Source organism: Pelecanus crispus, chromosome 1 (assembly GCF_030463565.1).
Source record: "Pelecanus crispus isolate bPelCri1 chromosome 1, bPelCri1.pri, whole genome shotgun sequence".
NCBI classification, from domain to species: Eukaryota; Metazoa; Chordata; class Aves; order Pelecaniformes; family Pelecanidae; genus Pelecanus; species Pelecanus crispus.
The window spans coordinates 124190429-124210952 of NC_134643.1; the positions used below are offsets into that span (position 1 = coordinate 124190429).

General features: G+C 39.6%; 1 protein-coding gene across 1 annotated transcript in view; it reads right to left on the reverse strand.

Moving 5' to 3' along the window:
• Positions 1-5685: 5685 nt before the first annotated feature.
• HLCS (holocarboxylase synthetase) overlaps positions 5686-20524 on the reverse strand; it is a 122366-nt gene continuing 107527 nt past the window's right edge. The window contains exons 7-11 of the mRNA XM_075710853.1: positions 14937-15004; positions 13762-13922; positions 10553-10667; positions 6688-6901; positions 5686-6179 (exon numbers count right to left, since the gene is read on the reverse strand). Coding sequence (XP_075566968.1) covers positions 6011-6179; positions 6688-6901; positions 10553-10667; positions 13762-13922; positions 14937-15004 — 727 coding nt within the window. The 3' untranslated portion in view covers positions 5686-6010. The remainder of the gene's footprint in view (positions 6180-6687; positions 6902-10552; positions 10668-13761; positions 13923-14936; positions 15005-20524) is intronic.

The following is a 20524-nucleotide window of genomic DNA, read 5'->3' on the forward strand; positions in this document are numbered from 1 at the left end:
GCTCAGTTGTCTGACTTCTTCATTTGCTAAAAAAGCATGAAAAGTATCTTTTGTGATGAACCTAACAAAAAATACCTAATCGGCCATTACCAGAATACTGACTTAAAAAAAAAAGCAGCAGAACCAAACCAGCATGTTCTCTCACTCAGCGTAACTGCGCTCCTTGCTTCCCCTAATGCTAGAGACGTTAGCAAGTCTACGGAAGCGCTGTGGGTGAATACTGATGTCATTCTGACTTTATACATTGAAGCGATGAGACACAAGTTGGTTTTACAGTGGCTTTGGTTAACAGCCTTCCCAGCCAGCGCTACTAATAAACGGGCCCAACTCCTTGAAAGACACAATTACGCTGAGACTTGTATGTTAATTTTCTTAAATAAAAACCATGCCCGATAAAGGAGCAACTGACATTGTTTGCACCATTAAAAAGAAACCCGATGCACAGCTCTCATACTACACTTTTCTCTATACCTCATTAGTGGCATTGCTGCACACAGAGTCGAGCTGGTGTATTTTTCTGTTCTTGTAAGTACTTCTCACTATAAAAACATGTTTTCAGGAACGTACAAATTAGGCTTCGGTTAAAAAAATGCCATTGATATTTTTCAGCAACGTACCACAAAATATTTTTCCAGCACCTACCTTGTTATTCACACTTCCAGGCTTTATTCAATGAGCCTGAGCAGAGGAGGTGTTCCATCATTCTCCCACAGATGTTTTACAGTATGTGATATTCAGGTACATGAACTTTCCCTGTTAGGCAATAATGAATCAATTATGCATTTGCATGAGATAATATGGGGTAGGTTTTGGAAAAAAACTGTGATTAAAAAAGCAAATGTGTGAAACATTTCTCCTGCCATTCCAAAATAGAAACAGCAATTGCCTGTTCACATCTGGAATGTGAGTAAATTATACTGAGAGAAAAATATGACTCGTAGTCAGTTAAACTACAGATGTTCATAGCACACCCGTACTGCAGAACGCACACGGCACAGCCATTGACAGTGGCAATGTTGTTCATAATTGGAAAAAATTATGTCACGGAAGTGGAGTGTGAATTGGAATATATTATGAAAAATAACCTCATCTCTCTCTGCCGTACTTGTTTGAGCCGCGACAGATACCCTTCTCATGCGACTCGGGAGGATTTTAACTCTTAGGGGAGTTCAGACCTAGCAAGCAAACGATATGAAGAATGAGAGAGAGGGAATATTTTACCAAAAGGTAAAGTTGGAAACGTCAATCTGGTACTGAGGTCTCAAAGTTTTTATCCTACTGACAGAAGCAGCGCAATGTAAATAAGGCGATAGGGGAAGAGACTTCTCTCCAGGTCGCAGCAGCCCTGTAATTGGAAAAAGGGCATGCCAGTAATTCAATGACATTAAGCACAGTGGACAACAGATGTAAAATTGGAGAATGTATCACTGAGAGAAAGTGCAAGTGAATGGGAAACCTGCCAGAATACCAGTATTTCTCTAAACATCACAAAACGGGACGCCAAGTATTTTTTCAACTTTTCAGTCATGCTTCAAAAACAACACAGAGAAAATTTTATTATTCCATTTTTTTCCTGAACATTAGATTTTGCTTTTTTTATATGATGCAGATAAAAGCTATTTGGCAAATGTAGGTGAAAAAGCACGCAAAACAAACAACCTATTAATGCTCAGAATTATATATGTATTCCCTAAAAATGTAAAGCATTTTTGCTTATTTATTATGTAAAACAAAACTGTTAAAATGTTAATAAAATCCTGTAGCCAAAGGAAAAGTGCGTTGGAGTTCTTTTTCACTACAAAACCCAGGCTTTCACAAAGAATAATGCTGCATATTTGAAAACTGATTTCAGTTGTAATACGTACTATATTTGGCAGTTAATGTACTATAAAATACAAGGCGCTTTTGAATTTCTTGTATTTTAGCCGCGCCGTGTTTTAAAGGCAGACTCTTGGAGAACTGAAAATAACACACTCACTAATGAAACACGCTAATGCAAGACACTCAAACACGGCGTCGCTTTGCAGTCCTTCCCTGCAGTCCCTTTTTCTCAATTGTGCGTTACATGACCGCAGCCTGCCACACGCCATCATTTTTTGACCTCCGTTCTTTCCTCAGCCCAGATTTAATTTCTCTGGTGTCTGATCGGTGCGGTGCATCACTGCAGTAACTTACGCATGCAAATGCTTTTATCAAACCAGTTACCCCAGGAATCAGCTCTTTGCGGCACAAATCCTTTCCATGACAGATATGATATTAAGCTGTACTTCAATTTTTTTTTTTTTTATATAGCTACTGTATATTCCAAAGTAGTTGCAGAGAGTAATTTTTTAGACTGCTGATGTCTTGTAGCTGAATTAGGAGAAGCAAACAAATACATGAATAAAAACCATTGTACAACGAAGCAGCAGCATAAAGTATTAAACGCTTTACTGTTTTTTCTAGGTAATAGCCCTTGAAGTATATGATAGTTGTTGGATATATTTTAAAAAATGCTCCAAAGTCTCATAAAACATTTTACTAGAAGTGAGACGTACTGCTTGAACTCTTGAATGTTAAGTATATTATTACTTTTTCAAATCTTTGGAACCAGCGTTGGTGCTGACTGGACACAACCCTCTTGCTCTTCCTGAACCCGGACACGGGCCAACGCACCCAACTTGCTCAGCAGAAATTTTCCTGTCGATAAACAATCTCTACAAGTATTTTCACAATGTGTAATAAGAAAAGTTATAACAGAGTCCAGGAGGAAAAAAATGAAGTCACAGGAATATGGACACCGTAATACATGTTTTTTGAAAGCACTTCATCAAGAAAATAGTTTAAGATATGACATCACCCTCACAAGGAAAGAGGTGTTTTACTAATCCAGACAGCTGAATGAAATGAAACATTTTCAGTGCATTACATCTGGACCTGGAGCAGTTGCCTGGCTCTCTCCATACCCACGTCCGGAGACGCTCTACACCACATCTGTCTGTCCTACATAATGACTCTCATACAAAAAAGTTGCGTTGCAGCCTTCTGGGTGTGCCAAGGTCGGCATAAAGAGTCCGATCACTGGCTGCGCTCCCCATCTACCTTAAGGTGAGCGCGGTACAGAAGGTTGACTGGTTGACTCAAGAAACTTGGAGGAGCAGCTGCTGGTTGGAAGGGCCTCCTGCAGCCGCTCACTATACAAGGGGAATTTTCTCTGTCAAGTTCTTTGGTTCTTCTGAAGGAAAGGTTGCGTCTGTGACAAAGGCTTCATCCAACTCACGGCCGTTTCCTCAAGGCAACAGGTAGTTTTACGCACACAGAATAGGCCGCTAAAAAGTAGAAGCAAAGGGGTACATTCCCCCAGCACTCACCTTTGCACCGACACATCCACACTTGGTTAGTTCCGATTTGCAGAAAGGAAGTTCAACACTAAGTTTCATTCCAGTGCAAAAATTTTCAGAATAGTCTTATGACTCAAAGTGAGAATAGAACAAGCTTTTCCTTAAGGCGGCTATGAAGAAATCCAAAAGGAACAACAGCAACTGGGAAATATTGCAGCATTTTACTATTAAAAATTCATCTGCCTGCTGCTCCGACACCGTGGTAGCGCAGCTGAGTGAAGGTTTGCAGGTCCATTCTGCCCTTCTTCACACAGGAACATGTTTTATCATTTCCCTCCGCCATTCTTTCACAGCATTTGTCCCTAGCGAAGGGAGAGCGTGTTTTAAGGAAGGAATTCAAGTCAAAACCTGACGCATGGCGTGATCGTTAAAAGGAATCTCTACAGGCACCCATCAGTCTATCTGGAATACGGGCAAAATCAAAGGTGCTTCCTATAGGCACACCCTACAGTACCAAAACAGAGAGAGTGGTTTAGCTACAAATACCGACTGGATTGAGGTACAGGTCCGAAGTTTTGTAAAACGCCATGGTTGGAGAAAGAGTACCACAGGCATGCTTTCCGCAGCTGACCTGCCACGGCACGCGCTGCTCATAACCTGCTTGAAGGAAAAGGTAGGAAAGAAGTGATGAAGCGCAAGGAAGATGTGGGTGTGCGTATGCACGCACATATTTTTTTATATATGTATACATAAATGGGCTTGTCTTTTTATTTAAACCTTGTTAACTGGGACTCAAGTTTCATTTGACTATAATATGCATCAATATTTGATTCTGAAATAAAGGTAGCTGCCAAAAATTAACTGCCCAAAGCAGTTTTGAAAGCATCTGGTGGGAAAAAGCAAAAACTGGTGTTCATGTGTATCATTTTCACTATGCCAATTAACAGCTGTCTACACTCCACTGTACCATTCGATGAAATATTGGCGTGCGGTCTCACATGATGCGGATCATGGGGGGAAACAAAACAGCGGGGTAGGGACAACTGGGCACAGAGACAAATCTACTGTGATACGGGGCATAAAATCCTAAATGTAACAGGGACAACTTAATTTCTAGCACTTGCTGCCAAACCACCTAAACCCTAATATGTGAGGATTACTCTACATTACCATTACAGACTAGCTTCCTTGTTTTAAGACTTCTTGGCTTTGTAACTGAAACAACCTACTAACATGTTCAGATTGTTTATGAGGTGAACTTTAACCTAAAAAGCCCATTTCTGGCTAGCAGACAGGAGCCCTTTGTGGAAACCAGTTTGGCTGATCCACCTTCAGTAGGGACAAGGTAACCTAATAAGCAGTGCTGCCTACTTGAGGAAATGAAGCTGGCCACATCACACCTATGACAAACTTTTCATTTGCAGAGAACTGTCTGAAGCGCTGGGGTGGCCAAGCCTCCCGGCACAAATTCGCCTTGCCCGGGAGAAAAACCTGACAAGCTGCCATGGCACGGAAGCTCCCGCATGCCTGCTTCGCGCTGCTTTCCAATCACAACCAAGCTGTTACACCTAACCCGGACCTGTGCAGCCAGCCCCCAAAGCATGCTACTTTCAGGTCAGCAGGTGTTAAACCTCTTGCTTTTAAGGGTTAGCAGCAAAACCAGATGCCTCGCTTCGGGAAAAGGGGTGACAACAGAAACAATGGAAGAGAATTTGGACACAGATTAACTACGTGTTTTCTCTTTTTTGCTGTAGTAGTTGCTTACGGCAGGGATTTTAAGAGCGGGGCGTTTTTCTCTTCTTTATTTGCTTAACTTCATTACTATCACAATAGAATTACTATTAAATTGTACACTATTTAGACTTCCCTCGCCTGACATGGGATTCTACAATAACCTGGATAAGAGGACTGCAACTAGGTGATACGCTACCTCTGGTGGGCTATTCTTAGGGTTGCTGAAGCCTCTTGGAAGACTATGATTCAAAGGAGATGCAAGATGATTTACTCAGATCCAACTGACTGAGAAGAGCAGAGTACAAATAATTTGGATAACCAACCACAGTTCTTAAGCGCTGATGGAAAACTCCCCAAAAACTCAAGGCAGCCATGACGGAGCTGCAGACCTGAGACCAAAGCACAGGATGGTAAACTGTTGTACAGGCCCACACAGAGAACCGTATCAGCAAGGCTCTACTTTGATCTGGATCTAAACACAGTGGTAATCCCAGTAATTCAGACATATATGATGAGCTCTTCCAGCTGTTTCCACCGCAGACAACACATAAACCAGAATTTAGTTTAAAAAAAACATCGTGAAAATGTAAATATTACAATAAAACACAGAGCCACTTCAGTTTCTCAAATACAGTGTGTAATTGAAGAGAAAGTTCTGTACCTTGCAAGGTATTCCTTTGCAATCAGGCTCCTTTTAAAGAATAGATGCTTACAAAGAATGGCAACACAGATGTGTTTTAAAGCTAATAGGAAAGAATAAAGGCCTTCAGCAATGAGATTATTACCTCTTCTTAACTGGTGAAGTTTTCCATGTCAAAGAACAAAGATATCAGGAAATCAGGAGGGGGAAAAAAAAAAATCAAGCTATTAACTACCCTTCCCACCTTTAAGCAAGTCTAGCTGCTTGGTGCCAAATACTAAAGAGCGTCCTTTTGCGCTGTGAGCTCTGAGGACTGTTAACATTTTGGGACTATGAGGTTTCTCAGCATGTCAAAAGAGTTGCCGTCCGGGTGCACAGACTCTACACCCTTGCCTTCTTCATGGACTTGAAGGAATCCATAATCATCTATCCCGACTATCCACGCAATTGGGCCCTCCTCACTGTGGAGACGGACTTGCTTACCACTGCAAATAAAGAGAACCAGACAGTTAGGAATTAATTGGTGGACACTGCACAAACAATGAAAAATAACTTAGAGGACTAATGCCTAGCAGAATATTTTTATTTCCCACTTCACTGGTTCTTTACAGAGAATGATTTTCAGCAGCGTTTTCTACCTGCTTTAATTTCTTTCTGTGGAATTAACAGAGTTAGAGTTAATCCAAACAGTCTATTTCTTTTACAAAAGACATGAGTACAGCAGCTTCATCAGCTAAACAAATCATTCCCAATTCCCCTTGTTTTGAGATGATGTAAAATACCTAGAAGCATTCCTTAACTCATGCTAGTCCATTGATTTTACTATGTGCTATTTTTATTCTCCCTTAAAAAATGGCATCCTACTTGGGAGTATATTTTAATTAAGTCACTAGTTTTAAAGGCAATGTAGTAGAAAAAGTAGAAAAAGACAAAATACCCATGAGGTCTTTCCAACTTTCTTAAAAGAAAGTTTGGGGAGAACATTATACTTACCTGTGTACCCAGTACTTGTAGTAATGGGGAAGAACACCGTTGGGACCTTTCTCTTGAAAAATATCTATAAGCCTCTCTAGCACAGTAACAGTTCTTGCAATAAGACAGTCTGCAGTTAAAGCCTTCAGCTTTGTCCCCTCTTCCTTATTAAATTTCATTATGAGATCATTGATGCATATGGTGGGGTTGCTGTTATTCACATTAAATCCAAAGCCTGAAGAAGACAAACCAAAAGGAGAGGACATGATCTGTAAATGCAAATACTTTGTTACCACCAGAAAGTCAGGACTTTCTTCAACTACTTGATACAATTGTCTCCAAGGATGTTTCCAGGAGCTGTTTTTCTTCAGCCTCTTACAACTTTAAATCTTCCTACTCGCATAATTACAAATCACAGTCCAGATTTTACTTGTTTCTTGCCCTTAAAATGCCTCCTCCAAATAGTAGAAGCAAATCCAGTGAAGTCCTTTCAACAACACACTATCCCATCAATGAGGCTTAGGAAGATGGCAAGTGGTAACTTGCACGTTGGTTACAATAACATCAAAGTGAGAAGTTCTTCTACTCTCTGGCAGCTGACAGGTGATGAGCTAACTGAGAGTAAATCATTGATCATACTTTAAGATGGAGTTTTATCTATCAGTCTAAAATTTAATTAAGAGACCTTTCTGTTTACTACAGTTAACCGATTGCATTTTCTGAAAATTAAGCCTTTTTACTCAGCTGATAAGCCTTGTTTGGTTTGCTCTGGAAAGCCCAGAAGATTTAAGTTTGCCATCTAAGACTCCAGTTTGCTTAAACTATCTTGCCACAGCATATTCTTTAGAAGCTTCAAGTCTCTCGCTGAGATTCCTCCAGCTAGAATAATGTTGGCAGAACGCCTTTCTTATTTAAATATGGCTCTTGGGGCCTTTTTTGCAGCCTGCTGAAACAGGCTTCGAGGGATGTAAAGAAATATATTGTATTACCTGTTTATTTTTTTCTCCTAATAATTTGGATTTTTCTTTCCTCAGACATTTGGGATAAAACCCCAGTCTGTCAATCAGGGTTAGACATGATACAACTCCATCTGCAAGAAGGTCCAGATGCACCGTTTTGTAAATTTGCTATTAATGAGACTATTCATGTATGGAAGTAATTCATATTAACTATGAGGAGAAGGATCTCTTCAGTGAAAAGGAGTTTTTGACTTTTAACTAGTCAGAGAATGCACGCAAAGAAAGCCACAGTGATACCAGTACCAATACATAGATCCTATGGAAATGAGGAGAAGTATACTATCAGAAAGAGACAAAGGAAAACGAAATGGAAAACATAATGTGCCATGCCAGCAAATCCCAACTCAGTTGGTTACATCCAAATAACGTAGAAGTGAAGAGAGGGTGACCGCGGCCATTATACTGTGACTGGCACTGTCAGGGTGCACAATGGGGCCTTGGAGTCCATCTGCAGGCTGAGGGCACTTGGGTGTGTATGGATGGAGATCACTACGTAGCAAGCCAAAAATTGAAACAGACACAAGAGACATACTGAGATGATGAGCTCAGCTGAGGCAGAAGCATCTGGGGCTAAATGTGGTGGCAAAAATGGGGCCAGCTAATTTGAAAAATATTAGGTGCTCAGGACTCTTAGGGTATCTCTGCATTGCCCATGTGAGATGAGCGAAAAACAAATGTTTGGCACCGACCTTGCGGTGTGCTGATGTGGCTAATACATCTTCCAGTTCCAGGGCCAGCGCTGCCTTCAGCATCTGTGCGCTGGTCAGGCCTGCCTTGGCTGCACACAGAGGCACACAGAGCTTTTGCAGGTCAAGCACGTTGGCTGTCCCTTGCATTCCAGTTGTGTTTGGCTACCTACGTCTGTTCTGAGTCCGGTCCTTAAATTAATGAAGTATATTCTTCTGCAGAACAACTCCTCCCGAAGTCCTGCAATAAGTAAGTTCTTACAAAACAGGTCTTTAAAAATGTGGTTAAAAGTATGAGCATGAACTGTGTCATGTGTGAGGCCTTCAGCACATGGTACAGGTGAAAAGGCAGGTTTATCTCTTGCCTTATTCTTCTGAGGTACTTCTCAGAGCAGTGAAGCGATGTAGATGATTATTGATTTTGATGATTTCCCTCATATATGGAATACTCTTCATGAGTGTCAAGTAAACAGTGAGGTCCGGGAAAGGAATATCCATGACTGTAGAAAGGGTATGATGCATCTGGCTTGCCCGTCCTGTTGTAGAAGTTTGATCTCATTGCTACTACTAATACAAGAAGTTAGATGTCATGAGTCACCCCTACTGCTCTCAGTGACATACATCACTGAAATGATGGAAAAGATGCTTGGATCCTATGTGGCAAGTAACATGCAATCTTAGAAGCTTCCAGACGAAAGGAAGTTGATGAAAATGCACAACTTTGTATATACCTCAGACCTATCACCACTAAGACAACTCCTAGGGACATCAGAGAGAATGTATACAGAAAGTTTCCTTTTGAATTTGAATGTTTTGGTGTTTAGGATAAGAAACAAAAGGTCCAAAACTAATATGTAATGTACAAGAGATATTTGACAAGATGAACTATTTTTGGAGCCATTTTTGCTTTTCTTGTGTTAACCAGAACAGGCTCTGGAAAAACATATGGAAGCAGTAAATGGTTGATGGGGCACAGAGAGACTCTTTTAAGTGTCTCAGTGCAACTTCCATTCTGTACATGTAGATTACTTACAAAATGAGGATATAACAATTGAACAGAAAATTAACGGCTGGGTGTGTTTCACACTTCAATGCTTTTGCTTGTTCGTGCCTTAGAATTTACAGTACCTTGACAGAATCGATGTCATGCCCACACTCTCTTTGCAAGACACTTTACTTATCTACTGTGCTATATTCAAATATAAACTAAATATTGTCTTCTTCTTCTTTAACCTTTTAGACTTGCTACGGAACTTTCATTTAATTTTTTAGACATAGCACAGATAATTATTTTTGGAACTGGAACCTAGATCTCTGCTGGCAGGCTTCTAAGCATGTCTGACAGATCTGCGCTGCTGCTGGTTAGGGGGAAAATTTTCCTTAACAAATAGCAAGATGATTATCAGACTTGAAACAACAGAACCATCTCAAAACTTATTTTGTGCACGTAAATGTCTTCTCCTGTTACAGCACCGGGACTTGCTGGAAAATAGACATACAGTCTTTCTGAGAGTGGCCATGCTACGTTTTTGGAACCAGCCTTCCAGGTAGACTGTTCGCCTTCAGCATAAACAAAGAGATTGTCACTCCTTGCTCCAACTACTTTGCAAATTTTACTTTTTGAGAGAACTAAAGAAAGTGATTAATTATTAATCAAGTCATTACTTCGCTGCTGCTTCACTGGCAATATTCCAGTTTTTAGAAAGGTATCAACAGAAATAAGTTATGAATAAATTTAAAAAGGGTGAAAGGAGAAATTAAAATATTACTATGTGTACATAGCTCTTTTTCTCCCAATTTAAAAGGCATGTTATTTATTTATTTGTCATGTTGCAAAAAATGAAAATTGAAACAAATTGATACATTTCTCACTATCTTCTACTAGTTTTGCAATAGATCGAGGAGGAGGTTTTCCCTCTCTCCTGTAATGCTCTTTCTTTGAACTCCACTGCACCAGCCCAGATGCTTGCATTTATATTTTCCTTGTCAAGCATATGGAATTATTAGGAAGAATGAAAGCATTTACTTTTTGTGCTTCCTTTTGATTTAATATTGTGCTTTATCTCCTTACGCCTGCTGTCATTATTTGTTCTTGTCCTTATCATCTGAACTCATAAAGTCATTAACAACAGATTTCTTTAGACAAAGACAGTATAGAAAAGCATGAAAATAGACATTTACCAATAAGTATATGAAATGTTGTTTCAATAAGCGTAGAGTTTACCAGAACTCCACCAAGCTTCATAAGATCGCTGTAGTAAATATCATTCGGCCATTTTACTCGCAGATCAATATCCTAAAGAAATAAAAACATACATTTAGAAACACTCTGCTCTTTGATACTGACTACCAGAACACGGCTCATTCATCACTCCTTATTCTATATTTTCTGTCCCTCTTTGCCACACCGAATGTGATACTGTCAACTGCTCTTCATAATGAAAACCTATTTAAGTGCTCCACAAACGTTACTGAAAAAGTCACAGTAACATGGTTACATGGTTTACTAAGGAGGTTGGCAGCTGTCAGAGGGGAAAAAAATTATGGCAGATAATAAAGGGTTAGAGCAACCAAAAGGGGGACTAAAGATACTAGAGATTTTCAGTCTCAAAATCGTGAGGTTTTAGAGAATTCATTTCCTTCATTCATGAGTGCCTATTAAAGATTTAAAAGATCTATTCATGAAAGATGCAAACTGTGGCAGCCACTGTGGCTTCCTGCTGATAAACAATCAGGGTAAGCCCACAATAACATCAACACTGTATTTGAGGATCCTTGCAGAAACCAGACAAGGAGACAATGACATCTTGAATTTCAGAAAGGAAATTTAGCAGACAGGAGAAATTCCCATTCACAACTATGTAAATACTTCAGTAATGTCCTAAATATATTCACACTTTCAGCGGCTACACTCAAGCAACACCATGGAGCTGGAAACACAAACTGTGCTGTGTGACACTGTTCCAGGGCAATAGAGAAGTTTTTGTTGAAACCACAGAACTGAACTGAACTTTGCACTGGCTACTTAAACACAAAAAGAAAGCAAATGTGCTTCCTGTAGTTTGAAAAACTGCATATGACTGTATCCCCAGAGGCAAATTATGGGAGGTGCTCCAGGACTACAAGAGTCGCATTCCCTCCTATTGTAGATTATGAAATCCCTTTACAGGATGTGTGAAAACTGCACCTGGGTCCGTGTCTACTTTCCTGACAGATTTAAAGGCCAGAAAGGAGTCCATTACACGTACATTGACAGGAAATACTACCTGATTTTGCTATCAAAGCATTCTAAGAGAGAGTATCACCAATTCATATTCATTATGGAAAACAACTTGACTCTTCGGACTGGGAAAGGATTTATAGAAGACTCTTGAGACATGCAAAGTATGACACAGTTAAACAGTATTATCAGTGTTAACAGATCTTCCGAAGAGCTATTCAGTAGATCTTACTTAAGGAAAACATACACCTGTAAGACACCAGCCACTAGCTCTGCAACTGAAATGACAGCAAGCATGAAGAACCACCAAGTCAACTGGGTATTCTCATGATGTAAACTACATAGCAGAGACTTTGCCACAAAATGGAGTTACAAGGTGCTGCACAACTACCTGCATGTCAAAGAAACAATGGGCATCACAAAATATGCTGGAAATGGAGCACATTCTTACCTTCACTTACTAGAGAGAGATGCCTGCTGTTCTCAGAATGGGAAAGCAAAGCACCCTCTTGAAATATGGCCCATTTGCATTTGCAGCACTAACATCTGATGGCAAAACTTCGAATTGAGCAGTCAGATTTTCTCCGTGAGGACCCAGAACAACGGCCTCAGTCACTGCCTGTTTAGCATAGTCAATGTTCGTGGCAGTCCTAAAAATGATGACTGGTTGATAAACTGAGACACAGGTATTGCAGATGTTTGAACGGAAATCCTGAAATGGACTTTTGAGCACAGCGAATGACATTACAGTGTGTTAAAAGCATTATTAAGATTCTGACATACGTCCACAGAGGGATGGACATTTGGAGGAGACAGTGAAACCTCATCTACAGATTAGCCCATTTGTTGCAGCTACTGCAGTTTGCATGGCATAGATGTTCATCTGACATAAAGAAATGCCCTGCGTTACCTAAGTCTAAATGGGAAATGTAAGCATTGACTTTCCGATAGATCTTTGAATTTCCTTGCTTTAACGTATTTGAGTCCAGACCCATAACACTGTCTTCATCCATTGTCTACAGTGGACGTACTGTTAAAGACATTCAGTAGCTCTGTCTCGGTCATAGCAAGCTACGTATTGCACATGTGCTATGTACAGTACACGTATTATTGATACATACTATTTTTATATTAATATTTAGTACTTCAGTCACCTTTTTCCTCTTGAACGGAGTAAAATAAAAAATGCCACAGTATACCAGGGTAGGTGTACAGAAGCAAAACCACCTCCATTCATAAATTAACTCCTTCCCCAGTCACACTCGTATTTCATAAAACTAACTCTTGTCCCTTCTATTTTAAATGGTTAAATTATTCACTCTAGCCAAATATTTTATATTGCAAATTTTAGCCTGAAGCATTTTGTTTTTATAGTCAAGTTATGAAGCACTGAAGTTAGAAGGTTTTAATAGAAAGGCTGACAGACCCTAAACTGCAGCAAAGCTACTGGGTGCCACTATAATAAAGTTCATGTGTAAATGTGTATAAGTCATTGATTTTCTGTAATATAGGAAACATATGCTTTAGTTAACTACTTCTGTAAAATACCAAAGTTTTATAGTTAGCAAATATTAGGAAATGGTAACATTAAAAAGGAGATATATGAGGTGATGAAGAAGACTGGTTCTTCATTTTAATACTGATGACAGGACACTTGATTCCCTCTTGAGAGCAATACTTCTAAGTTCTTGCTTTAGAAATCAGTTTTCAACCTTAAACAAGGGTTGGAAAAATCCTTTAAAAGGGATAAAGTGACCACTGAAACAGCACCAACAAAAAAAGCAGAAAAGGATTTGTCAGTTTTATTCATTTTTCCCTCCTCCCTCTTCCCCAACTCCTTCAAAATCAAAACAAATTAACTCAATTGTTAGACAAATAAAATTGACGTTTTCTTTACTGCTGAAGACTGAGTCTTAAGTTTCATAAGATTATGAGTGAAATGAGTGTAGTATACTTAATCAGCTCAATAAAAGACAGTATTCATCATATGTATACTAGACTTCTTAAAACATATAAATAAGCAAGCATATATGAAGGCTAAGTTTACCACTGTATTAGTGCTGAAGAACTATATTATGCATTCAGTCATTCAACACATAGAAGACATAGTTAAAATCTGAATTTAATGAAAATAGAAACAGGACTTTTGAGATAAATTAGAATGACATACCTCATATCCTGGTATTGATCTAACTGACTCTACCACTGCCAAGGACACCAGGTGTTGAATAAAAGGAATTCTCTGGCCCAGGTTGGAATGTAGAGGAATGGTGATATGTAAAGTGGATAGTGCACAGCCCAGGGGACTAAGCCAAATGTTTCCACCACGACCTGGGGAGGGAGAGGAAAGAAATTAACTTCAACTCAAGAAAAAAATATTTATAAAAAAGATCACTTTGTTAATGTAGACAACTACAAAAGAGCAAGATTCAATAGTATCAAAGAATCCACCATGAGTCCTGTAATGGAGCTTCCAAACTAATTTTGAAGGAAAAAATGTTAGGAAATGAAGGAAAAAAGGTTAAAGTGCAAAGCTTTTTCTTTAAGAAAACAGCAGGTTGTTTAATGTGCATGCTGCTACTCAGTTTCCTAGGATGTCCTAAATGACTTGCTTCCAGGATTTTCCTGGTATCTGGTAGCATACATTTTTCAAAAAATCTTGCTTTGTTTAAGCGAAGAAGTATTTGTGAAGATGCTCCATGTGCATCTAGAAATCCATCCACATTGGGAATGAACTTGACCCAAGCTAGATCTGTACCAAAAGCCAGGTAAACACCTTCATGTAGATCTGTGCTCACAAGAGCTTATTAGGCTGGGCGCTGTGTTTTTCTAATAAAATGAATGTGGCTTTTAAATCAGTGCTAGCACCTTCCTGGGACAGAGACAGAACCTGCTCATATTTATCTGCAAAAGATTGTGAAAGCCCACACGACAGTTCAGGCAGGTCCTGCAGACTGAAGAAACCTCTATCTCAGAGCAAGTCAAGACCCAGTCTTGTTCCAGTTAAGCCAAAAAGGAGTTCTGATTTAGAAGTCTGACTTGTATTACACTAAATGTAGTGATGGCAGTTTCCATGACTGGGGAGACTTTTGGCAGAAACTAGAAGACCACTAAATCATTTCTGCAAAAGCCACCAAACATCCTGAAAATGTTTACTTTGGTCTCTGTTGACTTAGGCTTTGGGTTTGAATCCAGAGTTCTAGCAGGAGGAGAAGAGGACACGATTACTCTAAAGATTTTATTATCAAAAATACTCATGGTGTATCTTTAAGGCAACTAGGTGACATTAAAATGTCCTGTTTTGTAGGTTTAATACACATTTATTACCACTAGAAGGAAACTTACCTTTCCCTTGTGTTTGTCGAACGGCAATTGCTATTAAACCCATCTCCTCAGGCAACTCAAACATTAACCTGCCAATTAGGAAAAAAAAACCCCATGCTTATCAGCTGGAACACTAAGCTACATTCATGAAAATCTAGGCTTAAATATCAGGTAATATTTTACGTTAATGTTGCACTACCATTTATCCATTTTCAGTTAACATTTATTCTTGCCCAAAAAGCATTAGCATATTAAAAAAAGATTAACTGAAAAACGATCATGTAAAACATTACTGTATCTATTGCGCTGGAAAAAGTTATAGCCATAGTTCATTTAAGGTGCCTTCTGATAACATACGTTTTGTATTTCTTCACATTTTCTTGAAGTGCTTATTTTTTGCGTGTCACTATCTTCAGTAAGTGACAACTAGCAATTCTAGACATTTGTTTCTACTTACAGCAAATTTTTGTTCATACTACAGAATATAAGAGCAGCAGTTTCTGATTATTTAGAAAACCAATATGGTGGCAATAAAGCAGTTTAAAAGATACACTATCCCCTGAGAACTAATTATGATTTAACTACAGTAAATAAATCTACACCTTCTGAGAACTCTAGAGAACACTGGCTTATTTTAGGCTTGTGTTCTGCTTTTAAAATAGTTTCACTTAAAAGAATACTAACTTTCCTCTGGGGATAAGTAGAAAGTGCACTTTAACACCACCAAATGAGTCAATGCTAGACTTGAAAAAAAGAAGAAAAAAAACCCTACTGTGAGAACTTCGTTCAAGCCACTTCAAAACAAATCTGAACTGTACTACGATCCTCCTCCATTTCACATTTTCAGGAAGAGTTATTTAACAGATAAAACAGATATTCAAGATGTTGCCAGCAAGGTAAACCCAGAAAGTGATTTATAGCCTACAAACCTACTTCTAATATGGGCACAAATATCACGTTGTTCATTCATATAAAAGCGATCTTGTCTTGGAGATAAGTGCAGTCCAAATCGGCAAAGAGTACCATTCAAAATAATTTCCTCTGAATTTCAGATACGTATGAAAGGCGTTTCAGGTTCTGCAATCAAGCAAGTATCACTGGGCAGCAGACACCAGCCGCAAGCAGAAGTTTCGCCCCGCCGCCCGCAGACACACGTCTTTAGGCAGGCGACAAGCTAAGGAACTATCCCCCCCTCCTCCGTCGCAGGTTGAAAAGCCGGGCGTCAGTGACTCCTTGGGGCTCTATCGGTAGCAAAATGCAGGTAGGATCCTGAAGGTTTCAGAGTAGTTTTCAAATGGTTGACTTGCTTTCATGATGATCAAAATGGGTGGTTATTGGAGGGCCCAAGCAAAGTCTGGACCACACACGTCTTCACTAATTAGAAATACTCGAACCCAAACAGACAGAAGCCATCCCAGGCTCCACAATGTTTTCCCACATTACTCCTGAATCAGCGAGATGTCAAAGAGCAATAGCCTGAAGATCTCTTTGCCAGTCCCCCTCCAGTTCACTTGAAATACAGCTTGATAATTCTTTCCTTTGGACTCTATGGATTACACACTGAGATCAGGCTCACCTATCTCCCACCAAGCTTTAACACTGAAAATACACCTCTTCTTACACTGGGACCTAGGGGAAAATCCTCTGTAGCTCTTTATGCTCATCAGGCTTCAGCCCTGTCTTCTGGGAACCGTGTGATTTCAGTTACAACATGAAATGGTTCATGGTTTTGCAACATGAAAATCTAATTTAGATTTGGAAGCACAGTTAGGAAGAGATTACAGGCTTTGTCGAAATACACTGATTTCTGTTACTTCTCCATTTACATATTTGTTTTTAAATAGGAAAAAGAAAGTCATGTGCTGCCATGATGGGAGGAAAATAATCAGAGCAGGAAAAAACGTTAATTATGAATCCAAAACACAGGCTTCTAGAACAAAGAGATATGATTAACAGAACGTATGAATGTAGCTATTAGAGGCTTGGCAGCAGGTAACAACATATTAAATGCAGAGACCGAGTTTGTACTTTTGAGGGCCATGAAGAAATTCTTTAACCGACATAACATGGGGAAGTTGTTAATACCCAGACTGATACAGCAAGAGACAGATAGATTTATTTTTACTACTTCCTGAGATTGTGCTGGAATTACCATGAAGCCTATGATAATAAAAAACCCCACACAACCACCCCCCCGAACTTCAGAGCTTTGTAAATTGTGTGTGCTTGTTAGTTTTTTTTCTGGGAGAAACAACTTGGGTTTTCCTTTCCAGAAAGAGTAACCGTATGTGCACTTTTTTACATATTGACTTCCCTTCTTTTCTTTCAACTTAATCAGTTGCAGATTTAACAATTTCATTTTTCTGCAGAGCGACTTAATCACAGTGCTCACCACATTTTCCCCCTGAAATTTTTGCCTTCAAGAAATTCTCTGTTCTTTTTTGTGCTCTTTGACTAACTTGCTCTATGTATTAAGTCAAAATACCACACTGAGATACAAGAGCAGGGAAACATGAAACATCTGAAGATAAATTTACCCATCAGGAAGAATATCAGATGGCACCTATACAACCACAGAAGATGATACTAGAATTTTATGTAAATTTTTCTTTTCTGCTTTGAACATTTTTGTGGTATTTTCCAAAACGTGAGCAAGGCACTTTTAGTATTCAAGAATATTAAACCAGCTGAAATATTAAGAGAGAGATTCTAGCACAATTTTTTACACAAATACCCACACACACACCCTGTAATGCATAGTATGAATGCTGTCAAGAGTAATAAACAATACTTAATTGTTTTATAGAAATTTCAAGTCTAAGGAGGACTCTGTCTTCATGGCTAGTCAACACAATGACTTTTCTTCCTACATGAACGTAAAATGGGAATTGAAACCACAGAAACAATGTTTGAATAATGTTAACAGCCTGACAACTATAAATTTCATTGATGTTGTGGGTTTAAGGTTGAAACTCTCATTAATGCATCCTGCTGTGTTACAGTATTGCAGAGGTATTACAACAGGCAGCATTACATTCCAGATGTTAAAATACCTGGGCACAAGAGGGTACGTTATGAACAGATTTCTCCCTTCACTTCAAGTTCCTTGTCTGAAAATCTCACTCTCAAATAGCTTGTTTATAGAGTATTATAAAAGCAACATTAAAAAAAACTTTCAATTTTTAGTCAAATGGAAAGCAACATGCCTTCTGACCAGTTTCTTGTATTATTTTGGACAAAAAGGTGCCCTGAACACTTGCCTTACTACTTTGTATCTACTGTTTCTGTCCATTATGTCCAATGTGAAAATGAGCAGGGTGCCTACTAATATTTTCCTAAGTTCTCCTCCATCTCCTTTTCATAGCCCTCAACTCCACAATGCTGTGTCTGATTCCAAGCATTGTGTGCTGAATGGTCTGCCAGAGGGCATGCTGGCCAAGCAGAACAGATAACCCGAGTCCACACTGCAGACTCCTTGGTGGCAGCACCGATCTGGGTCTCTCTCTCCTACCTGGACACCTGTTTTCATGAGACCATGAATACTTGAAGGAGCTCAAAGATATTGAAGTCTCCTGTAAAACAGGCAGTAGACTGACTGAGAGCGGGTGGGCCATGATCAGAGGAGAAGCCACTAAGAATGACATCATGGTGGGAGTCTGTTACAGACCACCTAATCAGAAGGAGGAAGTGGAAAAAGTCTTTTTGAGCAACTTGAGGACATCTGCAGATCACAGATCCTGATCCCTATGGGAGACTCCCATCTCCTGATATCTGCTGAAACGCAAACAAAGTGGGATGCAAGCAATCCAGCTGACTTTCCGGGGAAGATAGGGATAAGCTCTTAACACAAATATCAGATGATCAACTGGAGTGATCAACTTGAGCTGCTACAAACAAAGGAGAGCTGACTGGGGAGGTGGTAATCTGTGGCAGCTTTGGCTGTAGCAACCATGAACCAGTGTTGCTCAGGATCCTGAGAGGAATGAGGAAGGCAAGTAACAGAGTACAAACCCTGGATTTCACGAGAGCAGAATTCAGTTTATTCAGGGACCTAATACACAGGGTGTTTTGAGAGGCAGCTCTGAAGGGCAAGCGAACTCAATAGACCTGGTCTTTATAGATAACCTCCCACAGACAAAATAACAGTCCATCAAAATACTGAGGAAAATAAGTAGATGAACAAGGAGTCTGGTTTGGCTAAAAAGGGAATTCATGACTGTGAAAAGAATGTACAAAAAAGATAGAAGCAAGGAGAAATGCTATAAAGGAGAAATGCAGAAACGTTGTCCTGACAAGCAAGGATGATGTTAGGAAAGCTGAAGCTCAACTATAGTAGAGATTGGCAAGAAACACGGCAACAGGAACTTCTACTGCTACATAGGAATAAACAAGGAAAATGTGGGCTTGCAGCTGACTGAGGCAAAAGCACAGCGGACACACATAAGGCTGAGTTACTCAATGCATTCTTTGCGCCGGTCTTCACCAACAAGGTCTCCCAGGCCTTTACGCATATAGACAGGGTTCAAGAAGAGGAAATACCAACAGTAGAAAAGGACTGATCTCATAAATGCCTCGTGAAATCTTGACTCATACAAGTCCATGAGAGCAGATGGGATGCATCTTAGAGTGCTGAGAGAGCTGGCTGATAGCACATCAAAGCTGTTTTCTATCATCATGGTCATGGAGATCAGGGGAAGTCCCAAATGCATGGAGAAGGGCAAATGTTGCAACCATCTTCAAGATGGTCTTTCACAGCACCCTTGTATCCAAGTTTGGCTATTGTGGCCTAGACGGATGCACTACCAGATGAGCAAAAAGTATCTGGATTATGGGATTGAAAAGTAATGGTTTGTACTCTGCCTGTAGGCTGGACACAACTGCAGTTGCTCAGGGGTTTATCCTGAGGCCTATCGCATTTAGTATCTTAGTATCTTTACCAATAACCTGGAGGAGGAAATGGCATGCACATCAATCAAGTTGTGATAACATAGAACTATGAGGATAACTAAGCATTGGAATAGGATGTCCAGAGGGGCTGTGGAGCATTTCTGTCCTTGGAGGTTTTCAAGATCTGACTGGAAAAAACCCTGAGCAAGCTGGTCTGAATTCATTGTTGACCCTGCTTAAAAGAAGGAGGTTGGACTAGAGACCTTCAGGAATCCTTTCCAATCTGAATGATTCTTTGACTCCAGGAAACGTACAGAAACTTGGTATCTCTGGTGTTTCTAGCTGCCCTCTAAATTTGGATGAAATGTGTCAGAAACTAGCCATTACCTACTAATTACTAAATTAGCAATTTAGCCTAAAGGTTGTTCACTGGAATCCCCTATCCCAAGTAGGATCCTAGATTGATTTTCACACTCTCTTACTAGCCTAAATATTTAATTTTATCCATCTTCCACTTTCCATGCAGTATTTTATACATGACCAGGTGCAACATGCAGGCTCCCAAAAGACTGACTCCAACAGCTGAGACAGGTAGAAGAACACCTAAACTGCTAATCCTACTGAGGCTTATTTAAATGATAGGAATCTTACCGCTCTGCACTGTTACAACTTTTCCTGTATCCAGCAGGCAAAATATGTGCCAGAATACACTATTACATGAA